At 40.2% G+C, this 11,692-nt stretch overlaps 1 protein-coding gene across 1 annotated transcript in view; it reads right to left on the minus strand.

Moving 5' to 3' along the window:
• Positions 1-1,349: 1,349 nt before the first annotated feature.
• The window catches only part of mdn1 (midasin AAA ATPase 1), a 97,171-nt gene continuing 86,828 nt past the window's right edge, over positions 1,350-11,692 (minus strand). The window contains exons 69-77 of the mRNA XM_019888982.1: positions 10,935-11,024; positions 9,767-9,882; positions 9,437-9,611; positions 8,029-8,102; positions 7,647-7,761; positions 5,459-5,525; positions 3,803-3,945; positions 2,352-2,539; positions 1,350-2,149 (exon numbers count right to left, since the gene is read on the minus strand). Coding sequence (XP_019744541.1) covers positions 2,354-2,539; positions 3,803-3,945; positions 5,459-5,525; positions 7,647-7,761; positions 8,029-8,102; positions 9,437-9,611; positions 9,767-9,882; positions 10,935-11,024 — 966 coding nt within the window. The 3' untranslated portion in view covers positions 1,350-2,149; positions 2,352-2,353. The remainder of the gene's footprint in view (positions 2,150-2,351; positions 2,540-3,802; positions 3,946-5,458; positions 5,526-7,646; positions 7,762-8,028; positions 8,103-9,436; positions 9,612-9,766; positions 9,883-10,934; positions 11,025-11,692) is intronic.

Here is an 11,692-nt window from a genome sequence, read left to right on the forward strand (position 1 = left end):
TAGACTGGCCTTCCTGCAGTCCAGACCTGTAATCCCATTGAAAAGACCCCGGACTGTTGAACAGCTGAAGCTGTACATCAAACAAGAATGGGAAAGAATTCCACAGATAAAGCTTCAACAATGAACGCCCTCAGTTCCCAAAGGTTTATTGAATGTTGTTAAAAGAAAGGGTGATGCAACACTGGTAAATATGATTCAGTGCCAGCTTTTTTTTTTGGAACGCGTTCCAGCCCAAGACCTACAAATAAGTCTCTTGTAGCCATCTGCTCGGACTAACAGGAAGTCCGTCATTTTGAATTTTCTTTCACGTTTTACTTTTATAGAAGTCACATTTAAGAAAAAAAATCTCTTCCAAGAGATTTGAATAAACTTTGCAGTTTTGTTGTATGAGGCGTACATGAAAATGCAAAATACCAATTCAGCTCAGGTTTGACATTTTTGAATGTGCTGTAAATCAGCATCTCCAAATCTGAAACAACGGTCCTCAGGTGGAAAAGGGTGGAGTGCCCTCTCCGGGTCGGGGAGATCTTGCCCCAAGTGGAGGAGTTTCAGTATCTTGGGGTCTTGTTCACGAGTGAGGGCAGGAGGGAGCGAGAGATCGACAGGCGGATCGGTGCAGCGTCTGCTGTGATGCAGACTTTGTACCGGTCTGTCTTGGTGAAGAAGGAGCTGAGCCAAAAGGTGAATCTCTCTATTTAATAATAATAATAATAATACATTTCATTTATAAGCGCCTTTCAAAACACTCAAGGACACTTTACAATCAAAACAAGAACAATAAAACCACAGATAAAATTATAAATTATAAAAGGAGAGATGAATACCGGTTGATCCACGTTCGTACTCTCATCTATAGCCACGAGCAACGGGTCGTGACCGAATGAACGAGATCCCGGATAAATGTGGCCGAAATGAGTTATCTCCGCAGGCTCTCCCTTAAAGATAAGGTGAGAAACTCGACCATCCGGGAGGGGATTAGAGTCGAGCCGCTTTTCCTCCGCAGCAAGAGGAGCCAGATGAGGTAGCTTAGGCATCCTGGACGCCTCCGTGGTGAGGTGAGGCAGGAGGCCCCGGGGACGACCCAGGACACGATGGAGAGACTATGTTCTCCTAGTTGGCCTGTGAACGCCTTGGGATCCCCCGGGAAGAGCTCGAAGAAGTGGCTGGGGAGAGGGAAGTCTGGGCTTCCCTGATAAAGCGGATGCCCCCGTGACCTGACCTTGGATCAGCGGTAGAAAACGGATGGATGGATGGATGTATACTGTCCATTTTCTGTGTGCTGAGAGAATGATAAGCAAGATGCAAATGCACACACGTCCTACAAAGAGGGAACATTGACCACCAGTAGTTTATTTTACAAATCTTTTATTTCAGTCCAGTATCAGTTGTCCTCAATTTTCTAACACCCTAATACAAGGTACCGGTATATATATTTTTTTTGCATGCATCCTCTGGAACAAATCAAACAAAGGGGACACATTTGTAAACCGTGGTGAAGATGACCATTGACGTGTTGTGACAATTGTGTAAAATACATCACAACAGTCTTTGTAAAATTTTGATCAAACCCAAGTGAAGAACCATTGCTCTCGCAATTAAAACTCTTTTTTTTATTTAAATCATTCATATCATGATTGAAACACATACTGTATGAAAGAAAAAAAAAGCAGTAATTTACATTTCAGTTGAGCAAAACCTACTGCTCAATGGGTTTAGCTCACAATTTAGCACAAAGGGTGTGGTTGAGTTTAAATAACAGAACCGTATTCAAAAACTAAAAAAATATGAATTAGCAGCTATGCGCCAACTGTCATTTCCCTCCAATTCTAACAGCTGTGACTGCACACACAGCTCAGAGGAGCACTGAGCCATGCCATTTATTTTCCCAAAGGCACACTTTTAAGTTTCCAAAATCCACATGCTATCGTTAAGTGTTTTGCTTGTGGTGGGCCACTGACAAACCAAATCGCACAGCTTGAACTGTATGTTCACAATGAACGTTCATTATTCTCTTCACTGAAATAATACACAAAAATCAAATACAGCACATGATTTCAACAAGGTGAAAAAAAAAATTGTTACATTTCTACTTCATAACCAACTTGCAAGTTTGGGCAATCATGATTCATTTGAAAATGAAATAGAACACCCCGTAACAAAAAAAAAAAAAAAATTAAAAAAAAAAAAAAAAAGACAATGTTATCTACAGAACGATTTGATAATTGTGACACGGCATATAAGAAAATACACATTTATAGCAGCAAGTCTTTTTTTCTCTTTGAAGTCATGAATGAGCAATACAGTTTGATTTCTTTCATTAAAAATGTCACCTTGGGGGGGGGGGGGGGGACCCTCACTGGTCGGCAGTTGTGACAAGTTCAAACCACTGCCTTAGTGCATCACTCAGAGTCTCTGGCAAAGCATTGACATCTCGCAGGATGACGTAGAAGGGGAATGGAAACTCCTCCATATAGGAGCGGATCTCCGGGAGTTCCCCTGGCCCTTTAAAGAGTGGCACCTTGATGTCCAGGATGGAGTCCTGCAATTGAGCACCACAAAAAGCATCAATGCACATTGTGTCGTGTGCTAATGAATAAGTTCTTTTTTTTTGTGTGTGTGTGGATAAATTGCAAGCGATGATACAATCCTAAAATTATTGCGACTTGATCAAGGCTCGAAAAGACTTTTTTTTTCTTTGAGAGGCATTTTTATTTGTATTTTTTTGCAAATCAATGACATCATTGGAGGAGCAATTTTGTTGTTGGTTCATCCCGGTCACAAGGTTTGAGTGACAAATATGACAATATAACAGGGGAGATGTAGAGATGCAGTGATTGAATATTTTACTATTTGAGTATACAACTGAAAACTACATTGAATAATCAATTATTTGGATAAATATATTTTTACTTGATTATGGGCAATTTTATATAAGATAAGGAAACCTTTTTCTCACAATGGAGAAATTCTCAATTTATAGCAGCAAAATTACGAAAGGGAAAAGTAGAAGAACAAAAAGTATATCAATAAATATAAATTATAAATATAAATGTAAGCATATTAAAAATATGCTTCTATAAATAAATAACAATAAAATACGAAAGGGAAAATACAACATCTTAATAACCAAGGACCAATTGGTTTCATTTAAAAAAAAAAAAATCTACAGTTCCTATTTCTTAACATCATACCATAGTTATTCCAAACTATTTTCTTCTGTAGAAACTAGACTACGTGAACCATGTTTTTTGGAGTAAGCCCCCCACTATCCCCCCAAAAAATAAATTAAAAACATCAACTAAAAAAAAAACCCAACACTTGATCAGTGATTCGATCAGAAGATGGAGCAAGGCAGATATCTAATACGTATATCTAAACTATTTGCGTATTAACAGTTGAACCCCATAGCGAAAATGAACTAGAAAAAATTGAACCCCCCCCCCAAAATATTTCAAGAACAAAGACATAAAATTGGGGGTAGTTGCCGAATTGTATTGGTCAATTTCTATTTTCACCCAACCCTCGCCTCACTGTTCTAATACTTTTGGAGGGTAAATACTGTCGACATAGAGAGGGCATAGTACTATGATAAGAGTGGAACATAATAATTCCATTCACCTCAATATGAGTGTTTTGAGTTACGAGCATGATCATGGATCATATTTAGCTCGTATCTCAAAGAACCAATCCAGTATATTCAGAAATAGCCAGACCAAACCACAACATAAATCTGTGTAACTACTGTGTAAGGAAAAAAAAATATACACACAAAAGGAATATCAACCAAAACAAAAACATTTACCCGGGAGTTGGGATTGTCAAGTACCACAAAGATCAGGAACACATTTGCGCTGCGGGCTGCCTGCACCGCTGCCATCACTCGCTGATTTCCTTCTAGGAACAATCCCCTGCCATCTGATACGATGATCAGTAGCTGGGCCGTCTCTGTGAGGAGGACAGCAGCGCAATGTAATTCAAGGCACAAAATACAAGGGACACCATGATGAAAAGCACAGATTTTTGTTACGTGATGAGTGAAAGGGGGTTGGGGGGGGGTGCATTCAATAAGGAAAAATAAAGGTCCTCCCAGTACTCCCCTTATTCAACTGTTGAAAGGTAAATTAGGTGGTGGGTAACATCAGATAATTACATAAGCACACTGTTCTCTCACTTATTGCGGTTAATGAGGACCGGGACACTGCCACGATCAGTGAAAAACCACAATGGAGCGTTGGCTTCCCCCCCACCCCGAGGAATTTTCGTGGAAGTGTATGCGGGTACCAGCATGTTTAAAATATGTAAACGGCATTTATACTTTACATATCTGAGACAAAGACTACAGCAATACACGTATTGACTTAAATATTTAATTGTAAAACCTTACACAGTAATTAACATTCATCGGCATTGCCTTCTGAGAGAGACAATGGGACTTGTGTAACTCTCACTTTACGCCGCTCTGACAGTGTTGCTGCGGTTAGGCTCCAGCTAGCTGCTTGCCAGCTATCCCCGCGCAGCCGATGCGTTTATGATAAGACAATTAATCAGTATTGATGAGGAACCGAAGAGAGACGTGCTGCTTTTTTCGGACAAGCCCAATCACCCCTTCACTATCTCTCTCGCTTGCGCATACTTTCGCTTTCACGATCTCTCTCTCTCGCTCTACCCCCCCACCCCTACTGCGCATGTAGCAAACACAACAGCGTGACGAGACACTGATCAGAGAGTCCACAGCTGACGAGATACTGATCAGAGAGTCCACAGCTGACGAGACACTGATCAGAGAGTCCACAGCTGACGAGATACTGATCAGAGTCAACAGCCTAACTAGACACTGATCGAGAGTCAATCGCGTGATGAGACACTGATCAGGGTCAACAGCGTGACGAGACATGTCTAAATGACGCATATGCCAAATAAACTGTCACCGGAGGTAGGGGGAAAAAAATTACAAATACAGCGATCCCTCGCTATTTCGTGGTTCGTTTATTGCGGCTTCAGTTGCATCGCGGATTTTTTCAAACATATTCATTAAAAAAAATAAAAAAAAATAAAAAAATATCATATACATGGAGTACAGTACTGTATATTTTGCTCTATGTGACTCGCTGTTGTTTTGCAGCTTCTCGCGGACTGTTTGCGGACTTTTTGCGGAATATGTTTATTGGTCGCCACTTCGCGGATTTTCGTTTATCGCGGGTGGTTTTGGTCCCCATTAACCACGATAAACGAGGGATTACTGTATATATTTTTTAGTTTGAGGTATCCGAATTACTGAAGCAGTCATATGCGTTTCACAAAGTGAAATAGAACCAGAACAAGAGCGTGTACTGTGGGTACATGCAAATTTCTGGTATGACAGCTAAGCTAGGCTCCGGTTCCCTCTGAGGCTTTTTTTAAAAGAAGGCAAGCGGAATAGAAAATTGATGGACGGATGGATGGCTGTGTGAGAAATCACCTGAATTTGTCGATCGAAAGATCTGTTTTCGTGCTGCAAGAAACATCTTGGTGGCACTCTCTAGGAACTGCACAGGAGGCACAAAATAAATACATAGTCAATGAAATATGCATACTGAATGACTGAAATATAAAAAAGAAGCAATATTTTTATTTGAGCAGGTATCTGAAAAATTGATATTTCAATATCGATCCTCAGATCACTAATAGCGATGCAATAGTCACCATATTTTAGAAGCACATGTATAAAAGTATAGAAGACAGTTCTACACCAAAGCAAATAGGAAAGTATAATAACTGAAATGAACATAATGATGACTCTAATAATAATAATCATAGAAATAGTTATACTACTACTTCAACTAAGAATAACTACAAACTACTATGAATAATAATAAGAATGATTATAGTGATGGTCAATGTTCCCGCTAATTTTGCATGCGTCTGAGCATTCGCACAAACTCCCTGAGCATTCCTTGGGCCGCGGTCAGCAACATGAGACATGCGCACGTGGCCAGGGCAGTATCACACCTGTCCTAAACCTATACATGACATGATGTAGCTATGCCCCCTCCCCCTCCCCAAAAAATAACGAAAAAACAAAGCACTTATATATCAAAGAAGAGCATATCACTGAAATGAATACAATTAGCCCTGGTTTGTAAGAACTGGATGAGGATTTATGCAAAGTTTTATGTTGTGAATCGGCCCAAGTTGAACTGTCCAGTCATCGATGTAAGTAACTGGGAAGTTTTTTACATAATTCTTAATAAATTTTGGCTTTGATATTTGCTTTCTAAATATCAAAACTATGATCAAGTGGAGAATGACAGAAGTGACGCTTTTCATCACAATGAGTATGAAGTGGATGAAAAGGTAAACTAAATGTTGAGTGTTATTACTAATTATAGTAATTGTTGAAATGCTTCACTTGTTAATCTTCAAGAAGTTTTTTGAATAAATAGGACACATTTCTAAAAAGCATACTTTTTAAATAATGCTAAATATTAATACAATGGTACATCTGCTTACGAAGTTAATTGGTTTGGGAAGAAATTTCTTAACTAGAAAATTTTGTAAGTCGAGACGCTTTTTCCATGTAAATGCCCTAATCCGTTCCAAGCCCCCCAAAATTCAGACATAAATGTTTTCTAAAGCATAAAAATGCATCAAAATATGTAACAATGCATGTTACAATTACATTATTGCACAATAAATGAGAGTTGTGCATAATGTAAACAAACAAACAGAACAAAGAATAAAAATGATGGTCATTTAACTTAAATGCGTCCTCATCGTTTTTTTGCCCTCTTTAGTTCATGTTCTCTCTCAGAAATGGCTTTTGCCTGGCGTATTGCTTTTGTCGGCTTTTTAACAATCCTTAGAAAATGTCCAAGGCAAACATCAGCATAGTGAGCGATTGCCCGACTGGTGAACACTTTTTCTGGGTGATTCACATTTACGTAAAACTATCGGAACGCCTCATGCCCTGAGGGGCGAATGACGAGGATGCTGCAGAGACACATATTTATCTATCTACACACAAAGACATGTACGGTCGAGGTGCCTCTTTGCCAATGGGATGCCAGGATGATGTTCGGTAATAGTCAATGGCAGACCAGCTAGAAGTATGTTGCGTTCAGGAAACTTGGAGCTGAGAGTTGCAGGCCATACTGTATTTTTATCTTTCGTATCTTGAAATTTATATCGTAACAAGAGGCAATATTTACCTGTTGAGGCGTTTCGTAACTTGAAAATTTCGTATGAAGAGACGTTCGTAAGTAGAGGTACCACTGTATTCAAAATCTCAAAAATATAAGACCAGGACAAAGTGTGTTAAATTTCCTAACTCAGTGTAGCGTATTTGGTTCATTATTGTGCATCCCACATGGACCACCATGCCAATTTTTTTTACGCACATTTGCTGTGCGATGAGAGTGAAAGCAGCACGCAATTGCTTACTTTGAGCGAACGATGGTGATGATGATGATAAATCAATTTTTTATTGGGCTTTATCAAAACTCAAAGAGACTTACCACAGCGTAAATATATTGTAAACTCTCTGAGAGTGTCTAAAGTATTGACTCGCTTGATCATTTTTATGATGACAGTTACTTTAACAGTAAATTCATATTTCAACATCTCCAATATTTTACCTAGTAAGCAGAAAGCACAAGCATGATTCCCACCTGAGCTATTCGTGTCTTCTTCTGCTGGAATGTACACAATCGGAGGATCCGAGCTCCAGAATCATCATTGAATTGCTGCTGGAATGGGTGCAGAAGCTGCACCTGCTCACCAAAACTATATAGGGAACAAAGCAAGACTATATTACATTCACATGCAATACATGCACAAAGGTTTGTGGAATCTCTCCTTGGAGTTAATTCATTTTATGGTTTGTTGGTCTAGGTCTGCTCCACCCAAGTTAAATTCCGGGTAGGTATCGTGCTATTTTTTTTTATTGGTGATATGTATTTATTTATTTCTTCATCTATTCATTTATGAGTATTATGAATTCTTTAATCCTGCTAAAAAACAACAACTTCATGTACAAGGAAATGCCGATACCTGTAAACGGATACTTGTCCAACTTCCAGCAGAGTGAGAGCATTGACAATCACTGACAGGGATTCAAACGCCAGCTGGAACACAGCAGTGCACGTCAGGAAAGAAAAAAAAAAGTGGCAATGATCAGTGATCGCTCTCACACACATAGACACACACGCATGCACACACGTGATTGTGTATGATGTATTATACAGTATACATTTAATATTGATATGTACCTCGCTTTCTCGACATATGTAGATATGTATATGTGCACATCTATCCATCCATTTTCTCACACACACACACACACACACACACACACACACACACACACACACACGCACACGCACACGCACACGCACACGCACACGCACAGAGAGCCTGTAACTCTCTTTATATTCCCCATTGAGTTGTTTCCCTGTTAGTGTTCCGATGCCATCTAGTGGTGATTATTAGCAGGAACCAATTGTAACGTAAAAGGGTTCGGCCGGACACTAATAGACATGTGCGTTCGCCAACACACACTCAAACAAACAATTTGTCAGCTCTGAGCAGCCGTTATGAAAAAAGGAGAAGACCAAAAGCATCGTTAACTACTGACTAAAAGAATGAAGAAGGAGACATGCAAGACTTCTAAGGATATTTAGCCCCTTGTGGATGTGAGCCCAGGAGGTTTTCTGTGCTTTTTTTGTTGAATCAATTGTCTTCATAACTGTTGTCTTTCATTTATTGTTTCGTAATGCCACTTGTGTTTATATGTTTCATGTCTGTGTTTGTGACCGGTTCTCATTGTTACAGCTGCAGCAGTTGTGAAATAAAGTTGTATTGTTTTGTATTCCTTTAGTGTAGCTCTATCTAGTGGATGCACACCACCGCAACCCCTATTATATGTGCCCTATATATGAAAACATTTCTAAAATAGGCCATTCACTGAAGGTGCGCCTTATAATCTATAGTGCAGAAAATACGGTAAGTGACCTGATATCAGCAGTCTTTTATGCTTGATGTGCGGGCCCTTTGCACTGTATTTATGAAATGATTCCACCTGATCGAAGTGTGGACTGGGCCGGATGTTGCCAAGAACTTGACACACATAATGCAAACAGCACAGTGCTGATATGTTGCTGTGTATCATGCAACGGATAAAGGGATACAATTTTAATTCCAACAAGTGACCTATTGGAAATGAATACTGTACTTAAATTAAGACCACAACAAATCAAGTAAAAACTGGTTCTGTCTTAAAATGTTATGTGGAACACAAAAAGAATCTGCAATCAGCAAAACTTCCTTTCAATTGAGCAGACAGGTATAAAATTACAAGACAATATAGATCAACCATAGTTGATGAGCTGTTTTGGGAAGACGTTCACCGGAAAAGCTGAAAAAGTATGGATGGACTGTGCAAACGTACAGCAGGGCTTACCTGTTTGGAATGGTTGTCCACCATACTAGAGGAGTCATCCACAGCCAGGCAGATCTGGTAATCTCTTTTGCTGGGCTTGGTCCTCCTCAACCAGATCTTGTCCTTACGGAACTGACTGGCAATGTATGGGATCACTTTTCTCATGTTAAGGCGTTTTCCTGTGCGGTAATCACCTCTGGAGAATAGCAAATTGAAAACGATCGCACAAAAGATGACCAAGTGAAATGATTGAGACGGCTCCAATAGAAAGTTTTCCGTAGCTTGATGAAGACATTACACTTCATTTGTAAGATTCTGTCAAATTCTGCAATAAGTTATGGGCATACCAACCTGAGCTTTGCAGCTTGCGTGGGCTCCAAAATAAGGCGAAGCTGCTCGGACAGTTGTTGGGATAGTAGGTAGGTCATTGTCTTGTACTGGCGCCACATGTATGCTGCTGCACTCTCCTGGATTGCAAATCAGTTGAAGGTGATCAGTAATTCAAACTTAGTAACAGTTTCAAGGAACAGCGTGTCGACCCTGAAGAATTACCTGGATTTCTGCATAAAATGGTCCAAAAATATGATCTGATCTTGATCAAGTCACAACAATATACAAATGCAGTTTTAACTACCAAAACAACATTTATGTCACCATGTTCTTACGAAGCACAAAACACAGATCCAACTGTGCACACGAGAAAATGCATGTGAACCTTTGAACTTTATTACTGCCCGAGCCTGCTTTGGAAGCGCTGACCTCAACCAAATTTTTTGCCGTTCTTCCAAATCAGATCCGCATAATGGTCAGGAAGAATTTTGAACATTCCTCTCTCAATAAACGTTTCAGTTCCGTAATATTCTTGGGATGTCTGGTGTGAATCGGTCTCCTGGGGTCATACCAGAGCATCTCAATTGGTTGGGTCCATCACTCAAACAATTCTCCTGCAAATGCCGTGATAAACTTGAGATGATTTTTCTGTGAATGACAGCAAGGCATCCAGGCCCTAAGTCTGCATCACAGTCCTGTTTTTTTAAAAATTCGAATGTGTTAGCATATCTGCTTTACAGTTAAGAGCTGGGGGGGGTTGAAGCAATAAGGAGGCCACCAAATCAGACCCTTCCAACACCTTGACTGCACATAAAAAAAAAACAAACAAACAAACAAAAAAACCCCCGGTCCATTAAGGTTATAAACAGGTCTGTGACAATAATAATAATAATAAGAAGAAGAAGAAGAAGAAGTAATTGAGCACTGATCACATTAGCGATTTCTCACAATAATTATGAGACAGGTAAATATCAATTGGCCACACTTTATAAATATCTGCCAGTGTTCACATTTTGAAATGATGGCTTCTACAATATTCCTGGAGAGTCACAGTGTCTCATCACTGGTGAGCTATTTTTGGAATAAGCCCGCAGGCTACACATGTAGTCCTTGAGGGCTTCCAGGTGCCCGGGGGCACCACATTGGTGACCCCTGGCCAAGACTACATGATGAAGACATTGGTACACACCTCCTCCTGCGTTCCTGGAGTTAGTTTGTGCCACATTGACAACTGCAACTCCAGCTCCCTCCGGATGTCCTCTGGGTCTCTGTCGAACTTCTGAAAAAATGGGGACACACAAACATATGCCACTTTTTTCATTGGCCCCAAACAGCCCAACACCACACCACACCACTCCGCCTCTCTTGCTTTTTCTGTTACAACAGGCGCACCAAAACGTTTGGGCAGGATCAACTGTGCGGTGCAAGCTTGTGTCCTAGCATTTAACAATGGCAAGTTTTGGCCACTGTTTTGGGGGTGATTCAAAATATGAATTTTTTGTTGCATGATGGGGGGACGTAGTACAACCCATTAATATACACAGAAGCTTTCACATATCAAGGAGAAATCCATTTCCGAGGCAGCCATCAAGACAAAAATATAGTCTTCACATATTTTGTGTCTTAAAACAATACTGGACCATATTTACAATTTCACATGTATCATGGATGCAATAATGTGATCGTGATTTCTCGAGTGGCATGCAACGCTCGCTGACAGCGCTCATTCAACCTGAATGGAGAGCACCACTCTCATTCATGTCATTCATCTCTCTGAATCAACGGCTCGTCGTCGTCACTCTGCGGCATTAGAAGCCCTCCAAGCATTCGAACTGCTCGGCTCTGAAAAGGTCTAATGGAAAAGCGAACACCCGGGGCCTTGCGGTGTGGAGGGGTGCTCATGGAAAAGCGCGTATGCAGAAATATGACATCAAATTCACTATATAT

This window comes from Hippocampus comes, unplaced genomic scaffold (genome assembly GCF_001891065.2).
Source record: "Hippocampus comes isolate QL1 unplaced genomic scaffold, H_comes_QL1_v1.1 scaffold236, whole genome shotgun sequence".
NCBI classification, from domain to species: domain Eukaryota; kingdom Metazoa; phylum Chordata; class Actinopteri; order Syngnathiformes; family Syngnathidae; genus Hippocampus; species Hippocampus comes.